The sequence below is a fragment of the Trachurus japonicus genome, chromosome 1, assembly GCF_045865225.1.
Source record: "Trachurus japonicus isolate A0001 chromosome 1, Traja_1.0".
Classification (NCBI taxonomy): domain Eukaryota; kingdom Metazoa; phylum Chordata; class Actinopteri; order Carangiformes; family Carangidae; genus Trachurus; species Trachurus japonicus.
Window position 1 is genome coordinate 19,961,072 of NC_140907.1, and position 26,067 is coordinate 19,987,138.

At 40.7% G+C, this 26,067-nt stretch overlaps 2 protein-coding genes across 3 annotated transcripts; both read left to right on the forward strand.

Annotated features, from left to right (window-relative positions):
• The first annotated feature begins 46 nt into the window (after positions 1-46).
• On the forward strand, positions 47-10,112 carry LOC146991797 (tetraspanin-5). 2 transcript variants are annotated; one of them, XM_085778716.1, is made up of 10 exons: positions 47-432; positions 2,591-2,641; positions 3,778-3,924; positions 4,021-4,191; positions 4,285-4,410; positions 7,012-7,059; positions 7,614-7,730; positions 7,819-7,880; positions 8,144-8,196; positions 8,328-10,112. In XM_085778716.1, exons 1-9 carry the CDS (start codon positions 349-351, stop codon positions 8,154-8,156), a joined length of 819 nt encoding a protein of 272 aa, XP_085634842.1. In that variant the 5' UTR covers positions 47-348; the 3' UTR covers positions 8,157-8,196; positions 8,328-10,112. The 2 variants fall into 2 exon arrangements, with proteins under 2 accessions (XP_085634842.1, XP_085634851.1); XM_085778725.1 differs by lacking the exons at positions 8,144-8,196; positions 8,328-10,112 and having other exon boundaries at positions 7,819-7,884.
• Positions 10,113-14,163: 4,051 nt separating this feature from the next.
• On the forward strand, positions 14,164-25,385 carry mttp (microsomal triglyceride transfer protein). Its single transcript, XM_085778848.1, has 18 exons — positions 14,164-14,309; positions 15,755-15,939; positions 16,164-16,307; positions 18,301-18,408; positions 18,501-18,617; positions 18,711-18,850; positions 18,938-19,088; positions 19,866-20,023; positions 20,178-20,346; positions 20,605-20,712; positions 20,799-21,011; positions 21,115-21,326; positions 21,458-21,555; positions 21,777-21,898; positions 21,990-22,217; positions 22,541-22,665; positions 24,211-24,381; positions 24,480-25,385. The coding sequence occupies exons 1-18, from the start codon at positions 14,249-14,251 to the stop codon at positions 24,625-24,627; spliced, it is 2,658 nt and encodes an 885-aa protein (XP_085634974.1). The 5' UTR covers positions 14,164-14,248; the 3' UTR covers positions 24,628-25,385.
• The last annotated feature ends 682 nt before the right edge of the window (positions 25,386-26,067 follow it).

Consider the following 26,067-nt stretch of genomic DNA (forward strand, 5'->3'; position numbering starts at 1 on the left):
ACTCCCATTGGCTCTCACAGCCGTCAGTCAGAAAACAGCCATGTCTAGATTATGGTTCAGATAGAAAACCATCGCCTTGAATCTGTTTGACTCCAGAGGATTAATGATTATTTGAGCTTTGCACCTTTGCGGACGGATCAAAGCTCCAGCTGTTCCTCGTGCCGCGGACCTTCAGCATCATGTTTGACCCGACACGCTGAAGCAACGGACGGCGGCGCGTCTGTTCGAGCCCTAAGAATAAAAAAAAAAAGGGTGTTTCTCTCCTCAGCAGGCTGTCAAACACACATACAGACACACAGACAGACTCACAGGCAGCGTAGATGTGATTCGTGTGTCTGAGTGGAGAAGATGATGTCAGGAAAACATTTTAAGGCTCACGAGGTGAGCTGCTGCATCAAATACTTCATCTTCGGCTTCAACATCATCTTCTGGGTGAGTCTTCCTCCTCCGGCCTGATCCTGGTCCTCAGCTCCACACACTGACATGATGACATGTTGTTGTTCTCCACCAGCAGCAGCTTTAAGGTCTGCTTCTGTCAGAGCCGAGGCCTTTGTGCATACTCGTGTGTGTGTGTGTGTGTGTGTGTGTGTGTGTGTGTGTGTGTGTGTGTGTGTGTGTGTGTGTGTGTGTGTGTGTGTGTGTGTGCGTGTTCACTATTTGTCCTTGTGGTTTTGACGGTGGCTCCGTCCCTGCAGTGCGGCTGCTGCCCTCTGTGCACTTGCTCCCTCTGTCAGCTGCTGTGTGTGTTTGTGTTTGTTGTCGTTGTCAGCCTCAGATCTGAGCACCCCGACAGCATCGTACGACTGTTCATGTGAGGATATGTTCATTGTGTGTTGTTGTTGTGTTGTGTCATGCCAGTGGAGTTTTGGGTGGAGGCGGTGCAGACTGCTCTCAGATCAGTTGTCTTCATCCACAGGTCATCTCCATCTCCTGTGGTCTGGACATCAGTCCCACTCTGGGCTCCAGTTACCAAGTTCAATTCTTCTGGTCACTAAGATCTGTTTCCTAAAGGTGCTGGCAGTGATAGCTAGCTTTTGTAATCTCATGTAAATGCAATGTGTTTTGTTACAATAAAATAACATCTTATTTGTGGGTTATGAAGAGCTGAAGTTGACTGAAAACAAAAGTAAGCAATAGCTATTTTGACAAGTGTTCTTTTTTTCCCCAAAATCCATTTTCCTCCTCAAAACATAAAACATTTCTTGGTTCCCGGTCCCTATGTGAATCCACTTTTACTTCTTCTCCCTGTAGGTCTTACATTAAATTAGATAGAATAATGATTTAGGATTCACATAAGCACATAAACACACAATGGTCAAAATTTTAATTGTTTGTTGTAGCACTCAAATATATAAGGCCTGATTGGGGCTGCACCTATTGTTGCAATAATGATTGTTTTACCAATTTTGTAAAATTTGAAATTATTTTAGTTAAATCTCTTAAGTGTTTTAGCCTACAAAGTACAAAAAAATGATTGAATATAGTATTGTTTGTATTAAAGTATTGTTTTGCTACAATTAGCTACTTTTAGCAAAACAATAGTGAGGGGGGGCTGGGTGGATATGTGCAGTGTTAGTTTGAATAATCCAATAAATTAAATACTTGACTACACACGTGAGTTTATTGATTTGCTATAAGAACACCTGTGTAGTGGTGCCACTATGTTCATGGACTGTGTAAAGCTAAAGGTAAAGGTCACCTGTCAGGCCACACAGAGGTCATCAGTCAGCCACACCATCACTGCTTCCTTCACCATTCATGTCTGTGGCAGAAACATCTGCTTCAATCACCTGTGAGAGTTCATCTGCAAAGTGCTCTTCATCCAATTTGTGGATAAATTCTTAAATATGATTCATGGGTTAATAAACAAAGTTGAGTCAACAGCTGTTCACTTAAGAGCATCAACTTCATGATGGTTTAGTCGGTTTTATTTTTGATATTATTATCAATCTTATTAGGAAGAATATATTTTATTATGTCTAGGACCAAATTAAGTCACCTAAGTGTCGCCTCACAGTCTTCAGATAGCTTTGTCCTGTTGCCATGGAGACCTGTCATGTCAATATCTTCTGACATCCTGTAATTTTAAAGCAAAATCTTTCTTTTTTAACCACTGTTATAAGTGACAGATGAATTACAAAATATAACCAGTAATTATTCCTGTTAGAGTTAGAGTCAAGTCCTGTGGTAAATTTCAAAATGAAAAGCCAAAATGGCTCCATTGCATTGTGGTTCTGAATAGACAGGACACTGTTTATCTTTGTCTTTTAAATGTGCAGGAGCTTTGTGTGTTTAGATGTCCAGAGCACCTCACTTTTTGCAGAATCTCTCTGATCACCTTGAGTTTAAAGGAGTTCAGCTCCCTGTGCTGTCATAATGTGCTCAAGCTGTTTGAAGATGTCTCTAATGTGGGAGTCTCCTGCTGATACTGCAAACTGAGATGAGAAATATTTAGAAATGGACCACAGCCAGGAAAATCTCTCTGTGGCTTCTTTCTCTTTGCTTTTGTGTGATGACTACAGACTGTAGTCACCACGTGATGATCCTGCTCTCTCATCGCTCATGTCTCTCTCTTCTTCACCTCTTCCAGTTCTTGGGAGTGGCCTTCCTGGGCATTGGGTTGTGGGCATGGAGCGAGAAGGTAAATATCCCCATGCACTCATTAATTTGTGTGAATCTTCTTCTTGATGGACATCTGCAAATAATTTTTCAACTAAGCAGATCATTCACATTCACCACTTAACTGTTTACGCCCATAGAAAGAAAGCAGAAAATGGAAGCAGTGGCTTTACTGAATCAGAAAGGAATGTGGTGCTTTCTGCTGAGACACCCCTCTGAACAATGGACTGAATGTATCTGTTGCATTTTTACAGATTCATTCATGGTGTCCTCTTCAGTACTGGGGCAATAGAGGGAACAGACACTCTAATCAGATGAAAGTTGCTGCTTTGTCCTTCACAAACAGCTGCAACTTAATTTTTTGTATTCATCTGCTGATTATTTTGGCAACTCTCTGGTAAATAACATGTCATAAAAAAGTGAAGAATGTTCCTCACGGTCTTCAAACGTCTTGTTTTGAATGACCAATGCTGTAAAACTCAAAGAGTTTCCAAACGGCCAAAGATGTCTTTTGTGAGTCACAGTGAACCAGAAATGAATAAAAATCACCGTAGACATGAGATCACCTTGACCTCGCCCTCCTCACGTCATCTTTGAGTCTGAGTGGACATTTGTCCCAATTTGAAGAAACTCCCCCCAGGTGCTGCTGAAATATCATGCTGCAGTAAGCTTAGTTTAGCACAAAGAGATATTTCTGAGCATTTATGCCTCAATTCAGAAAAAAAACTGTAAAAGTAAGGCAGGAAACAAGAGAGAGATAGAGACGATGACACTTTTCAAAGAGCCAGCAAAGGACTTGAACCTACAGTATGTCGGCTGTGGGTAGAACCAGGTCCATATGACGTGATGTTCCCTACGAGGTGAGCAGGGGTGGTTCTAGACACTCTGGAGGCCTTAGGCAAGAGCCCCCCCCCCAATAATACCTTCCTATACCAAATCCTAATTGATAACAGTTGTCATTGATATGGACCAGTGTCAGCAGTCTTCTCATCCATTCATAAGCTGCTAATACTGTAGAAATGTACTAAACTTATTCCATTGCTTAAGAGAAATAATTTTACTCACCTACAGTATAATAAGAACAGTGGATGCTTTGACTATTTCCTCTAATAAATCTTCCTAACAACTTCCTGTTGTCCTCTGCTGCCTCCTCTCCAGGGTGTCCTCTCTAACATCTCGTCCATCACGGACCTGGGAGGTTTCGACCCCGTCTGGCTCTTCCTTGTCGTGGGTGGTGTCATGTTCATCCTTGGATTCGCTGGTTGCATTGGGGCTTTGCGAGAAAACTCTTTCCTGCTCAAGTTTGTACGTTTCCCAAAGCCTCCGTCGGAGATGTGTCTCTCTTCATTGATTTCTGAATAATATTTTGCTAAATCCTAAGAACCGTCTGTGTGTTGTCAGTTCTCAGTGTTCCTGGGGATCATCTTCTTCCTGGAGCTGACTGCAGGAGTCCTGGCTTTTGTCTTCAAAGACTGGATCAAGGACCAGCTCAACTTTTTTATTAACAACAACATCCGGGCATACAGGGACGACATTGACCTGCAGAACCTGATAGACTTCACCCAGGAATATGTGAGAACTCTTGTGTTATTTTGTGAGAATCTTGATTGTTCGTTTCTGTTGTTACCTTATATGTGAGGTGTGGTCGTCTGTGTGACCTTATAGTGGGAGTGTTGTGGAGCTTTTGGAGCTGATGACTGGAATTTGAACATCTACTTCAACTGCACTGATTCGAACCCGAGTCGAGAGAAATGTGGAGTTCCCTTTTCCTGCTGCACCAAAGATCCAGCGGTATGTCAAGTAGAATTTATTTTATATGTCCATCCATCCATCCATCCATCCATCCATCCATCCATCCATCCATCCATCCATCCATCCATCCATCCATCCATCCATCCATCCATCCATCCATCCATCCATCCATCCATCCAGTCCCAGCTGACATAGCACGTAGAACCCAGAAGCTTCTTCCTTCCAGGCAACAGCACTAAGAACTTCATCACTGTGTCGCCCTGTTTATATACCCAAATATTACACATCACAAATGTGTCTGAATGGTCTCAAAAATCAGAACAGCATGACAGCACAAGCTGTTTTTAGACTCCTGAACTGGACGAAGAAAAAACTCCCCAAAAACCCCCCCTAAACCTCCTGAATAGCAATAGGAGAGAGATCCCTCTTTCAGACTGGACAGGCATCATTGTAGGCATCATTATATAATATGGTGACATAATTATAGATTGTAAAAAAAAATAATGGACAATGTAGTATGAGAAGAAATCAAACAAGCTCTGGGGGTCTCATATTTAAGACCTGAGCTTCATAACATTTTTTCATCATGAAAATATACAAAGAGAACTGAATTCACAGATACACAGGAAGCAAAACTACACATCACATGGTTATCATAAGTTTATATTAATCTTGTTAACGATACAATGTGGACCAGTGACTGGAAGTTGAGAGACAAGTATTTCTACCTCTAAAGCCCCTTCACTCCCTTTTATGGTTTATGGTGGTGAGTTGTAGATAGATAGATAGATAGATAGATAGATAGATAGATAGATAGATAGATAGATAGATAGATAGATAGATAGATAGATAGATAGATAGATAGATAGATAGATAGATAGATACTTTAAATAAAATAAACACAAATGAGGCAGTACAGTACACTACACACTACAAAGCCAGCCTAGTGTGCAGTGTAAGAGCACCAACGAATGTGAAAGTGGAGCTATAGCATAAAATCACAGTATAAGTGCATGGTAAGAACTATATAAAAGATAAAAGACTGGATGAAGACTAGACTCCAGTGACTGGAAGTTGAGAGACAAGTATTTCTACCTCTAAAGCCCCTTCACTCCCTTTTATGGTGAGTTGTAACCAGTCCATGTGTCATTTAGTGTTTTTGTGTCTTAGAGTTGAAATCTTTATATTGCTAGCAGTCAGAGAGGAAATGGTGACGGTCCTCCCTGCGACAGATATCCTGGTTATCTGTGTCCTCCAGAAGTCCGGCCGATCGACTCCTGTGGCTGACTTCCAACAGGACGTCCAGGCCTCAGTGTTTAGTCCTCTCAGACTCTGTCAGCACAGCACAGCACAGTGCAGTACAGTCTGGAAGCAGCTGGGAGGAGTTACCTTGACCAAGAAAAAAGAAAAACATTGCTCTGTATTTAAAGAAATGGCGACGCTCTGCTGCTGTAAAACAGACCCGTTCCCTTTAATGAAAGTTACACAAGAGTGCTTTTTTTTAATTTGCTGACCAAAGGATGTGCAGTTCAGTAAGGTCGTCCTCTCTCAGAGCAACACTTCAGGACAATTAGCATCAACAGAATTAGACAGTTGAATCACACAGTGCTCCCAGAGGTTATCAGTTGTGCTGAGCACTCTGACCTTTTTTGTCAAACAGCACAACACAAAGTATTTTCAGGCCGAGACTTTGAGAGTTGAACACACGAGGACTTAACACAGAAGTGTTTCTTTCTTGTATTTTAGTATATTCTCAGGGTGCATTGAGTTTCCAAGTAATTAAATGCCCTAAATAACACTGGCTTGCCTTTAAGTCCTTGAGGCCAAGTTCAAGTCAAATCACATGTCTTCATGAGCAGACTACAGTGTTTCAGGTGTCTGACTGCTGACTATTAAAATTATGCATATTTCAAAGGATAGAATTGATTTTTTTTTTTTTAACTACCTACCTCGGGCCATTAATGTCTAATTTTATGAAAAAGTCTTTGTAATTTCCTATAAATGCTTGTACAGATGTTTTTTTTTGTTTTTTTTTACAAGAGCTTACTCAATAATAATGCCTTCATGTCTTTTTGTGCAGTTAGCTATGTCATACTTTAGCTGCACACAGGAGTTCTTTGTTTTCTTTGGGGAGTTTTTCCTCTGTGTGATCTGAGACTTTGAGGACAGAAGGTGTTATAATGTTGAACAGATTTTTAAGCCCCTTAAGGTACACTTGTTATTCGTGATTATTAAAGTTTTTTCACCACACAAACCAAGTAATTAAATTTAAAAGACCAGCATGTGGTTGTGTTATTTATTCTCCAGTTGTTTCAGGGTGTGTTCACGTCGAAATGTTGCCTAGTGACATCTCATTCTTATGAGCTAAATCTGATTCAGATACGAGTGTTGAGTTTCAGGTCTACAGCTCTTGAGCAGATCCGCAGATTTAGTCCGGTATACATCCCCACGGGAGACGGGACACCCCCATTAGAGTAGTGATACAGCAGAGCTCCTGCTTGGCGAGAGTAACAGAATCATCATAATGGTACAATGAAAAAGAAAATTAAGTTCAAGTTGGAAAAAAAGCATCATCATCTAAATATCTGAACTTTACTTTTTGTGAATGTATCAGCCTAAAGTGTCTCCTTCTCACCACAGGAGGACGTCATCAACACTCAGTGCGGATACGACATCAGAGCAAAAACGGTGAGTTAACTTCCACCGAAAACAGAGACTCAGACCTTAATTGAAAGCGGAGCTGAGGCTTTAAATCTGCGTGAAGAGTGGACATGGCTCCTGTTTATTCTTCCTCACGCAGGTTTATAAATCTGTGTGAGATCATCAGTTTCTCCGCCCTGGGCACAATATTCCTCTTTCAGTTTGTTTCCCAACCCCTCACTCCCCAAACTGCAGCAGCTGGCTCTCCATCAGCTCTCCTCTGGCTCGTGCAGTATTACTCATGCTGCAGCAATGCAATGGGAAGTGAGACCCCTCCCCCCATCATTAGCCCCAGCCTCGGTCCACAGCAGCATAATGTAAGGAAAAAGCTGCGTTTGTTTTCTTGACTTTAAGTCTCGGGGAAAAGGCCAAGTGAAACTATGATAATGAGCCAGAGGAGAAACACACTAAGATGAGTGTGTGAGTAACAGTAGTTAGGGGATTTTAAACAGTTGTAACATGTTGCAAAGTTACAATTATTAAAACAAAGAAAAGAAAGAAAGAATAATATTCACTGGTGTCTTTTGTCAATGCTCGTTCAGGACTCTGAGCAGCGGACTTTCATCTACATCAAAGGTTGTGTCCCTCAGTTTGAGAAGTGGCTTCAAGATAACCTGACAGTGGTAGCAGGCATCTTCATTGGGATTGCATTACTACAGGTGAGGAGCAGTGTTACTGGTGTACTAATCTCTGTCCAGTGTCCACTTGTCATGACCCTGACTTGTTTTTTCTTGTCCCTCGTTTCAGATTTTTGGCATCTGTTTGGCACAGAATCTCGTGAGTGACATCGAAGCTGTGAGAGAGAGTTGGTAAGTGTCAGTGCAGTATCAACACTGTGGGAACAATCATTTCTCAACTGTCAGGTGATAATATTGTGAAATGTATTTGGATCTATTTTCACTATGAGGCTGGTGCTTGTGGCCTCAGTCAGGGTTAATACACTTAAACCTCCTCTTAACTTCAGCACAGCATCAAAAGAGCTGTTAGCAGGTGCTGTCATGTATTTGTGCATTTTATGTCTTGATTTTTATTGCACTTGCTTTTTTAATCTGCTCTGCTCCTTTCTGTGCAGTTTGTTTACCTAAGACCTCCGCTGAGTCTCCAAAGGCAGGAAGGATGTACCAGGTAAGCACTATTTGATTTTATCATTTACATTGCAGTAAAAACTATTGATCCCCCTCCCTCCCCTGTGGATTGTTTTTTGCACTAAAATGTTTTTTTATTTTATTTGTTTGTTTGTTTGTGTGTTTCTGCAGGACTCTGCAGTCTGGATACCAGCAATGAAGGGAAATAAATGAATCAGTTAGTTAACGTGTCCAGAACCAAGAGTCTCATTCAAATGTACATAATAGAATTTAGAGTTATTTTTTAGAGTTATTTGTGGCCCGATTTTTAAATGAAGAACAACCTCTGAAATGTACTGTAGCTCATACAATACAAATGAAACAAATGCAGTATAGGCAGGTATGATGGTAAAGTGGCTCACAAAGTGACACCCAGTGCAGCCTGTGATGAAGGGGGGAGGGGGGTCTTAACTTTTGAGCAGGACGTAATGAAGGTAATTTGTTGTTTTCTCTGAGGTGGCGCTGCATTTATAAAAGGGCCGCGATTTTATCGTCTCACAGCTGCAGTTTTTCAACACTGCATGTAAAGGTGGTGTAGAAAACTGGAGTGATTGATTCTGGAAATGCACTGCATGCCTATTGTCTATTGATAGGACATTGGCTCTCCTAACTGTATTTCATTATTGTTAAGTATTTTAAGATATTTGTAAAATAGACACTAGTTTAGAACGAATCGGCTGGTTAGCACTTTGTTGAATGTTTAATGAGATCAACGTTAAAGCTACAGAGAATTGACTTTGAATTTATTTCCATATGTGAGATGATGATCACACTCATATCACACAGATACATTCAGTTTGTTGGGCTGAGGAGGATATAGTAGGATTATGAAGGGAAATGTGAATATGCTGCAGTTGGTTTGAGTTTGCCGTTGACATTTAAAGAAATCGTGAAGGAAACCAGAAGATGCGGCATGTTAATCAAAAAAAAAAAACTCAGCCTTAAGCACTTTAAATGTAAGAGGGAGATGAAGCTCATTGCAGCCACTCTTAGCTATTGTCACAATTGACTGTTACATTAGTCAAACAGCAGCCACTGGATGGGGCACTTTCCCTAAAAAACAAACAAACAAAAAAAACACTTAACAAATTGCATCTGTAACTTCATGGTGCTCCAGAATTCATTCAAGCTTCATCATGAATTGATCCAGAATCAGTCTGTTTGTGCCGTTCCTTGCACATTACCTTTACAATTACTGTCAGTCAGTGTTCGTTCATTCACTTTCCTCCTTTGCCAATGTGTTTCTTTGATAAAAAATCTGCGTAACTGATGAGATATCTTTTTGTTTTTTGTCTGTTTTGACCTGTCAGTTTTATGGAAAATTAGGTAACATGCTATTTCCAAGGCTCATAGTGAAAAGGCAATGCTGTTACCTCCTAATGGCACCTGACCTCACAGAATTTATAGCCTACATACATATTGTACTTGAACTCGGAGCTCTCCAGCTCTCTCACCAGCATTATTTCTAATGCAAACTTGGGAACTAAGATACAATTTATACATTATATCTCCAGACATTACCTGGGTGCATATATACATATATATATATAAATAATTTACAGTCGGCCTGTAACAGGACAGCTGAGCACGGAAGTAATTGCAGCCTTTTCACATTAAATCAAGGTGAACCTGCAGCAGGTGACACAAAATGTTAAACAATGTACGTCAGCAGTTTGAAGTCTTGTTATAAATGTATAACACGACCACGGTGTCAAATATCCTTTTTTTCCCCTCTCAGAGCTTCATATGATTGTTGGTGTTTACTGATCACACTTTTTCTTACCACTCAGTGCCATACTTGTAATTTCTTCATACTTCTGAATTATAACTCTTGTTTCCTCTGTACTTCTCATTCTTGTAAATAACTGGATTGTGATGAGTTGTAAATATATATCTTAATAAATGTGATTCTTTGTACACTTTTGTCTTTGCATGCTTATTTGCCACATTTTCTCATTTAACACTACATCTTCTCATTATATCAACTGAGATGTTTTTTCAGAGCCAGTGACAGATGATGGACATCAGACACAGGTCCAGAAACCAAAGGATGAGGAGAGCAGTCTCCCTCCCTGCTTCCGACTCTTTAACTCAAAGTGGATTCTGTCATAAAGATTCTGCCGTTAAGGCCAAGATGGTGACTTTCACTAAGATGGCGGACCTGGCAGGTTTCCCATCTCCGTAGAGCTCTTCTGAAGCTCTGTTGGATTGACTGTTGGTTTTGGATCTCCTCCCGGACCAGGGCTCATGTTACCTGGTTACTCATCCTGGAGGAGACCAGGTTATTTCAGACTTCTTCCATTTCACAGTCACTGAAGCTCCTCTTCTCGTGGGAACTTAAAGCCTCAGTTTGACACTGTTGCTCTGATCTACTCCTCACCATGAATCAGGTTTACACAGAGCTCTTCAGACATCATGGTTTTGTTTTTTGCCCTGACCTACAGTGAGAACTGTGGGGCCTTATCCACACTGGTGTGTTTCTTTCTAAACCATGTCCAAATTCAGAAAAATTGGGAACAGGTGGATTCTGTCATTTAAGCAAACAAAATGCCCCTGACCATAGTGTGGCAAAGAGTCTCGTTGCTTTTATAAATGAGAGGTTTCAGATTTAGATTTTTTTTATATAATAGCAAAGTCTCTGATAACATGGGAGTTTGGTGTTGTGCCTGTAATGTATGAATGTCAATGTGTGTGTGTGTGTCCAGGGTGTACCCCTGTGTGTGTGGTTTTATTCCCTCTTATTCCTACAGTCCAACCACATGCATATTAGGATAATTGTGTGTGAATGTGAGTGCATAGTTGTTTTTCTCCATGTCGGCCTTGTCATAGGCCCAGGTGAACCTTGCCCTCACTCCATGTCAACTTTTCATTGGCTCCAGCTGCCCTGTGACCCTGCATGGATAAGTGGTACAGCTAATGGATGTGTGGATGATGGTTTATTGAGTGTAGACTGGTACAACACACAACGTGTCACAAAATGGTGCCACAACAGAAGTGAAAACATGGCTTTGTCTCTCTGCACATCAGACCGTTTCTGTTCCCTAATGGTCATGTGTTGATGAGACTGAGGTGCTGTCATTACACCATGGTCAGAGAGGAGGGAGCCACAGCAACAAGGATCACACACACACACACACACACACACACACACACACACACAAATTTCTTTCAACACATCAGGGATAATTTGCGATTAAGATAGCTGACTTTGATAAGTGTATCTGTCAGCTGTTATCAGGGTTTGCTTGCAAACCTCTGATCTGAACCTTGGACAGATGCTCAGTGTTACTTCCGGCCCTTTCCTTGACTCCATAGAGAATGACAGCGCTCAGTACTATACTGAAATAATCAACCCTCCTCTCAACCTCGCTCACTAACTCTTCAATTCAATACTAATTTGCTTTGATCTTCATAATATAATAAAGATTATTCTCTAGGTGTTCATATTTCTGTATGGAGATTTACTGTATCAATTCATTTTTGCATTGCCATTGTTTTGTTGATTACTTTATATTCTGTTCTGTGATTTGCTTTATTGATTTTTCATTCAGTTTTCCACAGATAATTATCAGGAATATAATCTCACAAAATAGTGGAAAAGGTGAATCTATTTCATTGTTAGTTCCTCAGTGTGCCATAGGTCATGACACACTGTGCTTCTTGGTACCTTATCAGTTTAAGATGAAGTGCAACAGATACTGAATGCTGGAGAAGCTGAAGCTGGATGTTAACATCAGATCTATTATCTACTGACAGAGCAGCTTCCTAGAGACGTCCAGCGTCTGGACAGTGAGGGAATCATCAGATAAGGAGCTTGTCCATGTGTGTGTGTTGGAGGGACACTGAACCTGCAGAGACAAATACTCTATGAAGTCACATTTGAAGTGCCCTTGTGTCTGTTTTCAGCACAGACAAACACTGACACCCACTGGCTGCTCAGATCACTTCACTCTCAGTGGATCTGGTGTTACTGTCACTTTTTGTGGATAAAAAAAAAAGTAAAAATGTTCCTTTTTTTCTGTATAATAATCTCACATGATAGATAGGTGTAAGGTGTTTGATAAGTGTAAGGTGTTTGTTTTTGCTTGAGTTATTTCTACTCTTTATCCTACTTCACACTTCTACTCTTTAGTCATTAGCTCACCATTTATTTGGCACTCTTCAGATTAAGATAAATGTACAAAACACATCAGAATTATGAACCGTAACTGCTGTATTAACTTACTTCATACTACTTTCATACTTCAGTTACAGCAGTACTTGTTTGTACATCTGAAACACATTTGACAAACTGAATCTTGTTGTAAAAATGTGCTTTAATCTGACCGCTATCTGGTTTGTATTCATAAATCTACACCTGGTCTGAGCCGGTACAAGCTTTCGCAGTGCGTCATGGACCACAGCCTGTTTTCCTTGTGACTTGTGAGTCACGAACCAAGGACTAAAAATCTGATGTACTGCTACGTGTTTCTGCTAAATGTACACATTAAAGAAGAAGTGGGAGGGCATTTAGAGAATCTAGACCTCACAGCCAATGTTGAACAGAATTATATGAATGATCCATCTCTACTCCAAGATTTAATGGGTTAAACCCAGGCCCATGATGTCCCATCCCTTCACTGTGTTCAGTGCAGCACTTTCTTCTTCTTCTTCTTCTTTTTTTTTTTTTTTTTTTTTTTTTTTTACATAATCCTGGTGAAAGATAAACAGGCACTGGTGAAAACAGTGGGTAAATAAGTATGGGTCAATACAATGTTAGCAGATTTTTAAAGCTCAATATGTGCAAGACTTTATTTGATCTGATTCATTTGTGGACCCACTTTTATGTGGATCCACATAAAATAAAATGAGAAAGCAAATAGTAGGTGTAGGTGTAGTTTTGTGTTTTCAAACTGTAGGCTATTTGTAGAAACATAGAGAGAGAGATCATTTATTGTCATTGCATATTTCTATGCAATGAAATTAGGTTTGGCATCAATACACACTAGCTTACTCAGCAGCATCACAATAAAAATAGAATAAATACTAAAGACAAGAAATGGCATACCAAAAACACTATAAACATGAGTAGGTGTGAAGTAGTTGTGCTGGTCCTACTGTTGAAAATGATTGAAGACGTCTTCACCTGAAAGGTAAGAGGCAGTTGATGATACTTGATAAGTCGATGGGAGCTTTAATCAGGCCTCGCCCATTCATATGATGATTAGATACACCTTTCAAATAACAATGTGAATGTGAATTATAGCGACTGTGTGAGTTTAAAACAGCTTTCATAGTTTTTTTAAAGGTTTTTTTTTTTTTTTTTTTGCAAGAGTTTACTGAAATATTGAACTTGTGCAACACGAGGGTGAGGCTGGCTGCAGCCTCCAGACCTCTGCTCCTCCTCGGAGGCTGTAACTGGAGCTGGATCTACTGGTTACACACACGCACACGCACACACGCACGCACACACACACACACACACACACACACACACACACACACACACACACACACACACACACACACACACACACACACACACACACACACACGGCCCACTTCCTCCGACCAGTGCGACAAAGAGCGGACTGTTCATCTGAGGAGGAATGAGGTGAAAAGTGTTAAACATGAAGACGTCGGTGCTCTGCCTTCTCCTGGTAAATATACGTCTGTATATTTATATATACCGCTGTTGTCTGTGTTTGACGTTGGGTTAGTTCACTGGAAACCTAAACTCCAGACATCAAGTCTCACTTTTCGGTTGATGGATTGAATCAATCAGTTAATCCCATCCCATTGATTGATCGATCACATGTTTGTACTCCGGGTGTATTAAAGGAGGGCTCCTGGCTGCAGCTGCCGATAGCAGAACTCCTGTCAAATCAGTGCTGCTGGTTAATGATCAGCTGGTTATCTCGTACTTAGTACCTGAGTGTGGAGTTTGGAGTCTGCCCTCTCTAAAACACTGCAGGAGAAGCTCGGACTCGCTTTGCTTTTCTTTCTGGCCCAGTAGAGCTACCTCAGCCTCTGCCTCTGTTTTCTGCTTCATCTGGCTGCACACAGGACACACCATGGTAACTCTTGTGGTGTTGTTGCTTTGCACAGCCTCCTTTGTCTCAACTTCTGCCAAAGGTGAGTGGATGTGACTTTTATTTTTTTCTGTGTGTAGATGTAGCTAGGATGTTGAAAGCACTGAATGAATCAGTGACACTGGAATGGATCTAAATCAACTGAACTGGTAGAAATGTCTCAGCTGGGTTTGGCTTGTTGATCAAAATGTCACTTTCCTGTTCTTAGGAGGCTCAATAACAAACTGCAGACTAACTGATCATTATTCATACTTTGTTTTTGCTTTTGTTTTTGGCGTCAACCACTGACAATGAAATCCCTCATTCTTGAAGGATTTCATTGTCAAGAATGAATGAATGACAGCCCTGGACATCAGAGTCCTGTTGGACTCGCTTCACTCAGAGCTGCTGTGTAACATCGGTCAACAATACCACTGAAACAAAAACTAGGATATATCTGGGTGGCAGGATGGTTCCTCAAACATGTCGACAAAAGACAAAGTGACCCACATGTTTTTATCAGTGAAATTTAGCTCCAGGTTTCTGAGTGGCCCTGAGATGAAATCAAATACTGACACGTCAGTCAGTCGTCCCGCGTGGCCTGATGTCATATCTAACAGAAAGCTCATCATTAATAGAGCAGAGGAGAGATTTTTATCTTCTCTCACGTTGAACACACCCGGTTAAATGGCTGCTGATTGAATCACCTCAGTGATATCCTGAGAGGATCTATAAGATTTCTGAAGAGGAGAAAGTTAGAAGAGCAATTTGTTGCATGGATGTTCAGCTTTCATATCAAACTGAAATAGTACGTTCAGACCTGGTGTCTTTGTTGACAAATTATGATGTTGATCACTCACCTTTTATGAATATAGTCCTGTCTTGTCTTATGATAGTTTGAAAGTAAACTTTACAATAAAAATTATTCAAATTACAAAGCTCTCAGGTCTGAGGGTTAGACTTCATCCACCGCAACACTGACATCATCCCTGCTGGTCAGAATAACCGTCATTAATAATATTGCAGTTAAATTAATAGATTGTCTCACAGGTTCTACTAAAATTAGTTGAACTCTTCCTTCAGCGTTTAGTTATTGTCCTCCAGTAACTCTCAAGTCTAAGAATCTAGAGATTAAATGAACTAACAACTGTTTTCATATCAGAAAACAAAACAGAAATGGCTGTTGTGACGGATATCTGTTTTAAATGTTAAGGCACTACTAGTTACTGTAATGTTCACATTGTAAGGTGCTGACATGAAATGAAACCTGATAGAAAACTGCTCTTGAAAAACTGAAATCTAATGTATACATTATCAGATGCTAGTAACCGAAAGCATAACCCTGTGGAAAGTGTTTCTTTTTGCCAACACATGTGCAAGGGAAGAATAATTCTGTACAGACCGACCCACGGTATCTATCTACACACCACACACTGTGATAATAGCAGATTCTTGTAATGGATCTCTGACCGTGTTTACTCAGCAGCTGTGTGTTCTGTGTTTCTTCAGGTGCTGCTGGACCCCGGCTGAACAACAACCAGCTGTACAAATTCAGCTACACCACCGAGGTGCTGGTGGACAGGGCCAGGGGGTCAAGAGAGGGCAGTGCCGGCTACAGGATCACAAGCGATGTTGACGTCAACCTGGTGTGGAGAGATCCCAGCAGCAAGGATGACCAGCTGATTCGCCTGGCGGTATGTTGGCCCACTGACATGACGCCATGTAGTCCATAAACTTTTAATAAAGGGGATTTTAAGATCGGATTGCGCATATAACATGTCTGACTACAAATACACCTTTGACAAAACTGATACTTAAGTCTGTATGCTGCCATGTGTTGACAGCGCACAAAAATAAATCAGCTGTAAATAAAGGGACTGCAGGCCTCTGTTGAAATGACTCAACTTCTCCTTAACAGATCTCGAATGTGAAGATCGAGCCTGCGTCCAGTCGACCGGAGAAGAAGAACGTCCTCCATGGATCAACAACTGAGAGTGTTTTGGGGAAAACCAAATTAGCAGCGCTGACTAAACCTTTCTTGGTGCATCTTAGAAATGGAAAGGTAAGAGCAATGACAATGCCATGTGCATATCAAAATACTTTTGTATCAAACAATATGGATAAAAGTAAAATAGCTCCAGTATCCTGTCAAAATAAAACACCTTATAGCAGAAATGGTGAATATGATAAACATGATTATATTCACTCCAGGTAACAGCTGTCGGAAAACATTCCTATGAAATGTGTCAATGAGTCTGAAACAAGTGAGAGCTGCTGACGTAAGTAGCATTAGGAAGTCAGCATTGTACCCGCTGCGCTCCACTGTTGTCTTCTTAGAAGTAACGACCTTACGTCCATTTTTCTGGAGTGATGATGCTGGCAGGGGAAATACCAGACCGATGTGTGTATGTGTGTGTGTATGCGTGTGTGTGTGTGGGCAAAGGTCACAGGTTCCGAGGGTCAAAGAGTGACTGACGGAGCCTGGTTTACAGGATGGCTCCAGGCTGCTGGATAAGACTCATACTAGCTGTGAAGATGATTGAGCCTGAGCCAAACTCATTCTCTGTTATCATGTTACTATCACTTTACATGATCAAATAGTGCACATATGGAGTAATAGTAAGCTGATTGTAAGATGTCTCATTCAAAGACTGATATGATGTTGTTTTATGGCTAAACATTGCTGAAGAAACTTCTCGCTGCTAGCAGATCTTTCTACACTGTTTGATGTTTTGAATACAAAATGTGCATATGCAACATCTTACTGAGTGTATTACCGGTATATCCTGCTTTCTGTGTAGACTTTGTAGACACTGGATAAATGTTGGTGGAGGTTTGAGTAAAGTTGAGGAGCCGGTGCGAGTGAAACCTGATAGATCAGTGTCTCCCTTGATGTTGTTGGGTTATTTATACTGATGGCAGGCTGTGGCAGGAAAAAACACACACAGTAGCACTGAACTGTCTATTTATGGTGGTCCTATCTGATATTGTGGTTGAGCGCCACAAATAAATTACATACTGTATACTGTAGGAGACAGTGTAGGATGATGTAATCTACTGCTTTCCACTCTCATGATCAGGACACAGGGTTGTGTATTTAGAAGACAATGGGGTAATTTTACTGTAAAGCCCGACCCATACAGTCACATGACCCATGATCAGTGTTGAGGAGACACTTGTAACAGGATTAAAAATACAAACCAATGATCTGAAATCTGCTTCATCTGCAAGAAACTGTCATTAAACTTCGGTTATAAATCCAAATGTATGCATTTACATAAGAGTTTCATCTGACTGTATTGATTTTAGTGTTTCAATATAACATTCACTGTGCTGCTTCTGCCGGCTGCCTTGTTATATCTGCAGACAGCATGAGTCAGATATTTGATGAGGTGTTGGATTAATTCAGCTTCGTGTGCTCATTAAATATTAACTCAGAGGGGTCATTAGGTTGTGAAATTTCTGCCAGACTAAATGAATGATACTGATGAGTAATGAATAAGTAATCAAAAATAATAAGTTACCGTTTTGAAGACGACTGTGTACATTGAAATAACATGTACATGTGCTATATTCTTGTGGGGTAAACAAATTCCAGAAAATCAAAAAAAAAAAAAATTACAAAAAAAAAAGAAGTAATAAGTTACCCTACTTTAATAAAGCAGTTTGAACAGTCGCATTACTTTCATTTGTTATGAACTTTAAATGGTTATACTGAAAACAATATTAGTTCATAGCCTGTATCATTAGATTTAAAAAAACAAAACAAGCAAAAAACAACTCTCAGATATAAGTGCAATGTGTAAATCTAAATACCAAAGACTTTCTGTTCTGTTTTTGATCTGCACTTCAAAGAATATGTGATATTTTTATATGTAATGTGAATATCCTATGATGTCATGACTGTACTCACATGTGTCGGTGCACAAGTGTGCAGGGAAAGCTGACACCCTGAAGCCTTTGTGAGTTGCAGCACGTAGCTGCTCTCTCTACCATTGTTTGGAAGCATAAAATACTGTCTAACATGTTGTTTTCTTTTCACACATCTGCTGTAGGCAAAAGCATTTTATTCCTACTGGGCTGAGCCTGCAACCATCAAGAACCTTAAACGAGGAGTGGCCAGTTTACTGCAAGTGCAGCTCAACACAGGGAAGGTTATAGAGGTAAATGACGCTATACGCTCTTCCGTCACATTTCTGGATATGTTTTTTCTTAATTTACCACATGTGACAACTTGACTTGTGTCTTTAAACAGAACGATGTCTCTGGAAGGTGCAAAGTCGAGTACAAAGCAGTAAAAGGTGAAGTGACAAGAACCAAGATTCTGGATACGTGTCAGACTGTGGAGACTGGATTCACCACACACAGTCAGGTCAGTCAGCACCACACTCACCAACGCACCGTGCTAAAATATGAACGTCACAGAGTCACTAACGTCACTTCTCAATATCCCCCCACCCTACAGGTCTTGGGTGTGAACAGCAAGTCCAGTTCTGTTACAGTATTCACACTAGAGGACGGTTTCATCAGCTCGGCCGTGGCTAAGGAAGTGCATTTTCTGGCTGTTAACGCTCGCAGAACTGTTGCAGCTAAAGTCATATCCAGGTAAACAACTGAGGAAAATATAAACCTGTGGTGTCGTGTGTATTGTAATGTAAGCACACTTTACATCTTTATTTCCCTTCTTCTCAGGCAAAGCCTCAAATTGAAAGGCACAGAGGCCGGTCCACTGGAGGCTGCTGGGAAGGATGTTGCTGGAGTTGTCAAGTCAATTGATGCCAAACTGGCAGCTGTTGGTATTGTTGCTGAGAAGGTCAAAACCCAGTGCAAGGGATGTCCATCAGTGAGTAACCACGTTTTTTCATATTCATACACAGACACAGTTCTGCTTTGTCACCAGGCTACAGGCGTCATTGTGACGCAGACTGACCCACACTTAGCAGGCGCTCTTAGTGGATCTTGGAGCTAATTTCCTCAGGTTTTAGGAGGACCACAAAGGTGTATGAACCAGTTTATTTGAAGACAAAGGTTAATTGAATGGGAGGAGATTTTTATAAGGGGCAGTTTGGGTGTTTGCCTTTTTCCCCTCCTTAAAATAAGTTTTTTTTTTACAAATTTCTTGTTGAGCCAGATTCTCTTGACTGGTCTGGTCTATGTGTTTTTTTAGCAGTACCACTATTACAGATAGGAATGATGAACCAAACAACAACAATTTACAACGAAGTCGCAATAAACAAGAATAATCTCAAAACAAGAAAATGTATGAGAACCCTTTTTTCATATAATTTAGATTCTTATCATACTTTATTATGCATAAGACACTGAGAAACAAAAAAAGAGAGAATTATACAATTTATGGATGTGTTGTTATACCTACTTTGGAGGAGCGAGAAGAAGAAGCATGTTGCATTTAAATAATTTATTGAATCAGTACAATTAAAATTTCAGTCCCTTTAGGCCGATTGTCTGAACAAGAAAAGGTTCCAAGATCATCTGTAGAAGTCATTATTGCAGAATTACCCCCAGACAGCACTGTTAGTAATCAGATATTGTATATTTTTGTACTGTAACTATTGCCTGCCTGTCTCCTAATCCCCCTCCTCTGTGGTCTTCCTCTCAGCTTTTTGAACATTGGCAGCTCCTCCAGAAGCAGCTGGAGCCACAGACCCTGTCCAAAGCCGTGGCTCCTCGCAGCTTCCTGGCCCTCATCCAGAGCATTAGGAAGGCGTCCAAGGACGAGATCCTCCAAGTGCTGAAGAGCGCCAGCAAGACATCTCTGTAAACAAGCTCCTCCTCTTCTTCTACATCTTATTTACCTCCTGCTGACACAATCAATTCACTGTTCCTTGAATAAGTGTAACTTGTAAGATTTCAAATGTCAGAATCCAAGAGGATTATGTCGCTCGGTTTAACCTCTTTCTGCTGCAATCAGACCTCAGGTGGTGGATGCTGTGACCTCCTCCCAGACTGCTGCATCTCTGGACGCTATGCTCAACTTCCTGAATTTCACTGATGCCAAAGGTTTGGTCCTGCAAGAGAGATTCCTCTATGCATGTGGCTTTTCTTCACATCCAAATGAGAGGATGCTCCAGGCTCTGGTGGTAAGTGCCATGTTGTTGTCATGAACGAATAACAAAACTGACAGTGTTCATACTGGAAGTATGAGGCCAATGCAATCTATTCATGTTGTTAATCAGTGAAAACATCTATTTTCTGTAGTCAGTCAAATAGAGGAATAAAATTCACTACATTCCCCCAATATATCTACCGGTATATGTAATATGTAAGAAAAAACAGTCATTGTATACTTGAATTGTATGCCAGCATACAATACATTTTAATAATTGTTTCCTCTCCAGGATATTTCTAAGGGAAAGATCGGCAGCATTGAAATCAAAGAGTCTGTGGTGATCATTATGGGAGCCCTGATTCAAAAACTGTGTCAGAAAGGAGGATGCAACCTACCAGTAAGCCTCAAAGCCTTTCTACATTACAGTCTCAATCATATTTGAATGAATCCAAGAGCTGACTGGTGGTTTCCTGCTCCTCTCAGACAGTGGAGAAGGTGAAGAAGATGATATTAGAGGGTCCTGCCAGCACACAGGTGGAGTCAGAGGTCCAGATGTATCTTCTGGCTCTTAAAAACTCCCTGCTCCCTGAGGCCATTCCCATCTTTACCAAATATGCGGAATCAGAGGTTGGAGCTTACAGCACTATTGCCCTCTCCGCTCTGCAGAGATACGATGTCAAGCTCATGACCAATGAGGTAAGCCGTTTAAACATCACATCTTCTTTGAGATGATGAGTGTTGGATGTGAACTTTATTTCGATGTATTTAGCATTTAACTTAAACACTACATCTCCTATAGGTAAAAAGGACAGTGAACAGGGTTTACCACCAGAACCGACGGATCTACGAGAAGAACGTGAGAGCTGCCGCCGCTGACGTCATCCTCAGCAGCGACCCTTCGTACATGGAGGTCAAGAATCTGCTGCTGTCCATTGGAAACCTGCCCCACGAAATGAACAAGTACATGCTGTCTAAGATCCAGGACATCCTCCGCTTCCAAATGCCTGCCAGGTGTGTGATGGGTCCTCCAGTGGAACAACACAGATTACAACCTTTAATTTTTCTATTATGAAAGAGAACATTTAAAGATTTTACACAGGAATGAAACCTTGTACTATAAAATGATTTTCTGAAATTTTCAGCAATGTCATACGCAAAGCTATGAAGGACATGATTTCCCATAACTACAACCGGTTTGCGAAAGTTGGCTCATCGTCTTCTTTCTCAGGATTTATGGCACGTAAGTAATCAACAGTCATCTTTAAGCTTATAAAAAAGTAGAAATTTCACAATCTGAGGTAAAATGTGAAAAGGAGTATTGAGAGTTTTTGACTTTTGCAGCACACATTGGTTTAATGTGGAGTCCTCCAGAGATGATTAACATCACTGCAACACAGGTGACAATTTAGAATGTGAATTAATGTGAATTAACAAAAAAAACAAACAATCTTCTCCCTACAGGATCGGCTGATGTGACCTCCACGTACAGTTTGGACATCCTGTATTCAGGGTCTGGGATCCTGAGGAGAAGCAACATGAACATTTACGGTGCTAGTAAAGAAGCAACACTGCATGGACTGCAGGTAAAGAAATGTCACGGGTGATTAGAAAGTATACAATAATAAGAACTAAGAATTGTCATGTTGAAGTGTCGTTGTTCTTTGTGTCTTTCAGGTGGCGATTGAGGCCCAGGGGCTGGAGACACTAATTGCTGCTACACCTGACGAGGGAGAGGGAGACCTGGACTCATTTGCTGGGATGTCCGCCCTGTTGTTCGACGTCCAGCTGAGGCCTGTCACTTTCTTCAAGGGTTACAGTGACCTCATGTCCAAGATGTTCAGCATGAGCGGGGAGCCCATGAACGTGGTGAAGGGTCTCATCCTGCTGACTGATCATTCTGAGGTTAGAAGCTTTAACTAAAGAGCATTTTAGTGTTTAAAGCTGAAGTTCTGTGTAAAAATGGGTGAGAGCCAGTAGTTAAGTCAGGCAACTGGCAGCAACAGTTGGACTAGTTTGTTTGGTCAAATGCATTTGTACATACATTTGTAGGGGAATATTCTAGATCATGGGTTCATAATATGCTGTTTGTGAGCTAGTGAACTTGATGGTACGTGTGGGACTGACTCACATTTGTATGAATCATAATTATCACTGTAAAAAAAAAACTGGACTGAGCCACAATCAAGTCCTCCATGTGTTTTTGTCTCTGCTCTTTGTTTCTGCAGGTCATCCAGCTGCAGTCTGGTCTGAAGGCGAGTGCAGAGTTTCAGGGAGGGTTGGCCATTGATATTTCTGGAGGCATGGAGATCAGTCTGTGGTACAGAGAATCCAAGACCAGTGTCAACAACAGGTACAATCCAGAGACCATAAAATAAGCAGCTAACCTTTAACCTCATGTTATGTGCCGTGTATTTGGGTCACACAGTCACGTATGACCGTTGTATGATATATTATCTCACTGGGTACGATTGTAAAGTACTGTATGTACAGTATGATGTAACACACTTGGAGGGCAAAAGCCTTTGTGATAGACAGACGATTCTTAGAAAACAACCTTTGTGACCGAAGGGAAAGTTGTTATAGAAGTTCGTGCCGCAATTAGATTCCTGTTGATGTTGGATTCATGTGAACTTTAGAAAGGCTATAAGTACTGTCTGATTCACTTGTTCCAGTGGCGCTGGACGTGCCCCAGTATTGTGCCTCACGCCTGTCTCATTTCTAGGCTTGTGTGGATATGACGTCAGCTCTGTCTGGTTCTCTATTTTAAAACATTACAGTCTATGCACAACACAAGCGGCTGAAAATGGACCACATCATCACGTCAGTGTCAGTCAGCGTGTGATGAAACAGGGTTTAAACAGAAATGCCACAGCTTTTGTTTTTAACATTCAAATACGGGGTGATTTTCCCGGAGAAGGGTTGCATATTCATCTGAAGTTTCAAATCTGGATGTTTTGAGTGATTCTTCATCTTATTCACTTGGTTTTTGGTCAACAATTCTGGTCTGGACTTAAGGTTGGTTTGACCCATGTGTGCCGGGGAATGGCAGAGGCAGGTGAATGGATCAGCATAGTTGTAGCTCTCCGACTCTGATAATAGACGGGCAGGCTATCTATAGAAGCAGAACAAACCACACTGGCATCTCTGCCAAGGCATGTCTCCATGGGCAAAGTTACAGAGGTTGGATTTTCAACTGGTTGGCACAGACTTTGACTTGAGGAGCAGAAGTTGTAACATGGTGGTTAAACTCTCTACTTGTTAGTGCCTGAACTTTGCTGTGCGTTTGAGCCACTGACATAAAAACATGGCAAGGGCCATATACCACAGTAGTTGTTCCAAGACTGAGGAAAATAACCATCACTGATTGGCTGAAAGGTACCATGTGTCGTAATTTCGGGATACCTGGGACACAAGTACATCAAACTGTAGGTAACCCTAGCAATGGTTGTGCTACAAGTTACCTTGTAATTGTTGCATTATAGAGGGTTTAAAAACAGCATTTCTTTATTCTTTTCGAAAGTGGCTAAGATATATTCAACCACACTGCACTCTGAAATGTATGTGAAGAAAATAATGGCCAGTCATTATCATGTTAGATATTTTCCACCTCTTGACCTCATCTTGGCTTTATGTGCGAATTAATGTGAACTTATCGCACGAACAAATTAACACCCGTATGTTTATAAGATGTGGAAATAATCTTATAAACATACATTTTATTTTATCAATAAAATGCACAGCAGTAGCATTTCAGATGTGATTAAATATATCGATAAAAGGTTTGTTGGTATAAAATGTAGTTTTATATGTGAGATTGAAACATGTGCATTTTCTTTTCTTTAGTATTGTCTGTTGAACACATTCAAAGCTGTATTTTACTTTCTTCTGGTTTCAGGGGAGCACTGGTGGTGACTGGTAACGTTACCGTGGACATGGATTTCATGAGAACAGGTCTGGAGGTTAGCTTTGAAACGGAGGCGTCACTGGACTTCATCACCACTGTCCAGTTCTCTAATTATCCCTTCCTGGTGTGCATACAGATGGACAAAACTACCTTCCCCTTCAGGTACTTTAAGACCCTCCCCGTGAGGATTAGATTCATTATCATCATTGGAACAACTTAAATAAAACCTTAACTTTCTATTCTAAATGTCCCTTTTTCAGCGAACACCTGACCAAATACGACAGCCTGTCATCGGGGAAGAGTGTCGCAACACGTAAAAGCAAGAAGCAGCTGGTCCCTGGCACTGAATTCCCTCTTCACCAAGAAAACTCAAACATGTGCAAGAGGGTTTTTGACTCCAGTTGGTAAAGACACCACAAACTATCCAGGAGCAACTCTTCATTCTTATGGGCAGGTTATTGTCACTCAAAGAGGATTCGTTGCATTCAGGGACATCTATCACACCTCAGCCTCAAGCAGGGATCGGCCGATAGAGGGAAAAATTGGTGAATGTTTTTTTTTTTTAACAACACATGCAATGTTTACATTCCTGTGAATATTTAAGTCATTTCAGTTTGACATTTTGTTTGAAATCAGGAATTCTTGCATTGTCTTTTTATGGATTTCTTTGAAAATGTATTTATGGCAGGCACATATGGGATGTAGGTAATTCAAATAATGCCACTGTAATTTTGCCCCCAGCACAGTTACAGTAAAGACATACATGTAGATATCACACTGAAGACATTAACTTTTAAATGTGTGTACTGCAGAGGAGCAATTTTATTGTTTTAAGTCACTGAATTGCTGTTCACACATTTTAAATAACTAATGTACCAGAGTAATGTTATGCAGTAACTCCAGTTTTTATGATCAGGTTGCTCTGACAAAGATTACATGTGCATTGTCTTTACATTGTACTTGGAGGATTGGAGATGAAAATTGAGCCAGTGAAAGTGAATCCATCAACACTTGAATGTATATTTTTTGTACATGGGTGAAATTGCTGAAAATGTTTGGGTAGGTTAGAAAAGACTGTTGATCTACTACGAACTTGTGTTTCTACATTAGGGATTAGTTTGTTGGATTTGTAATTGGCTGACAATAAATGTGCACTGGAAACACTTTGCTTTTTGTTTTTGGTTTATGGATTTAGAAACAGCCACCTGCTGTACCCCAAACCCTTGGGGTGAATAGGGCATTTGACACTAGTTTTGGACACCCCACCAAATATTTGTTGGAAAACAATTAATCTATAATATGATGGCTTTGTCCAAGAAAGACACTGACACTAGTCTTAAAAACTACAAAGCCTGCATTACAAAATGGGAACATGGCAACTACATTTCAAAGACATTTAATCAGGACAAGATCTGGAGGTCATACTATAATTGATAATGTAGCAAATAACCATTTTACACACATGTGGAGGGTTGCTTGTGTCCTAAACACACTCTGCATCCCCTTGAATGCGTTGTTGAGCCCATGTTGGTCTGTTGGTCTATCCTGAGAGGTGTTTATGGTCAGAGGATGAATCCAACTACTGTATTTTATTTGCATGTGATATTAAGAGGTCCAAAATCAACCATGCCCATTTGCCTCAACTGCATTTTATCTTTTGTGATAGTTACCGAGCTGGGATTATGAAAATAGCAAATTTGTCCCTGCTCTGCATTGTTTTAGGCTCTCATTGTACAATTTGAAAACTTTCACTTCCCTGTGTAGAACGGGGTTGCCAGGCCTGTGAGGTAAAAGCATGGATCAATTACATCCATGGGTAAAAGCAGCCAAACAGCAACTCAGAACCAG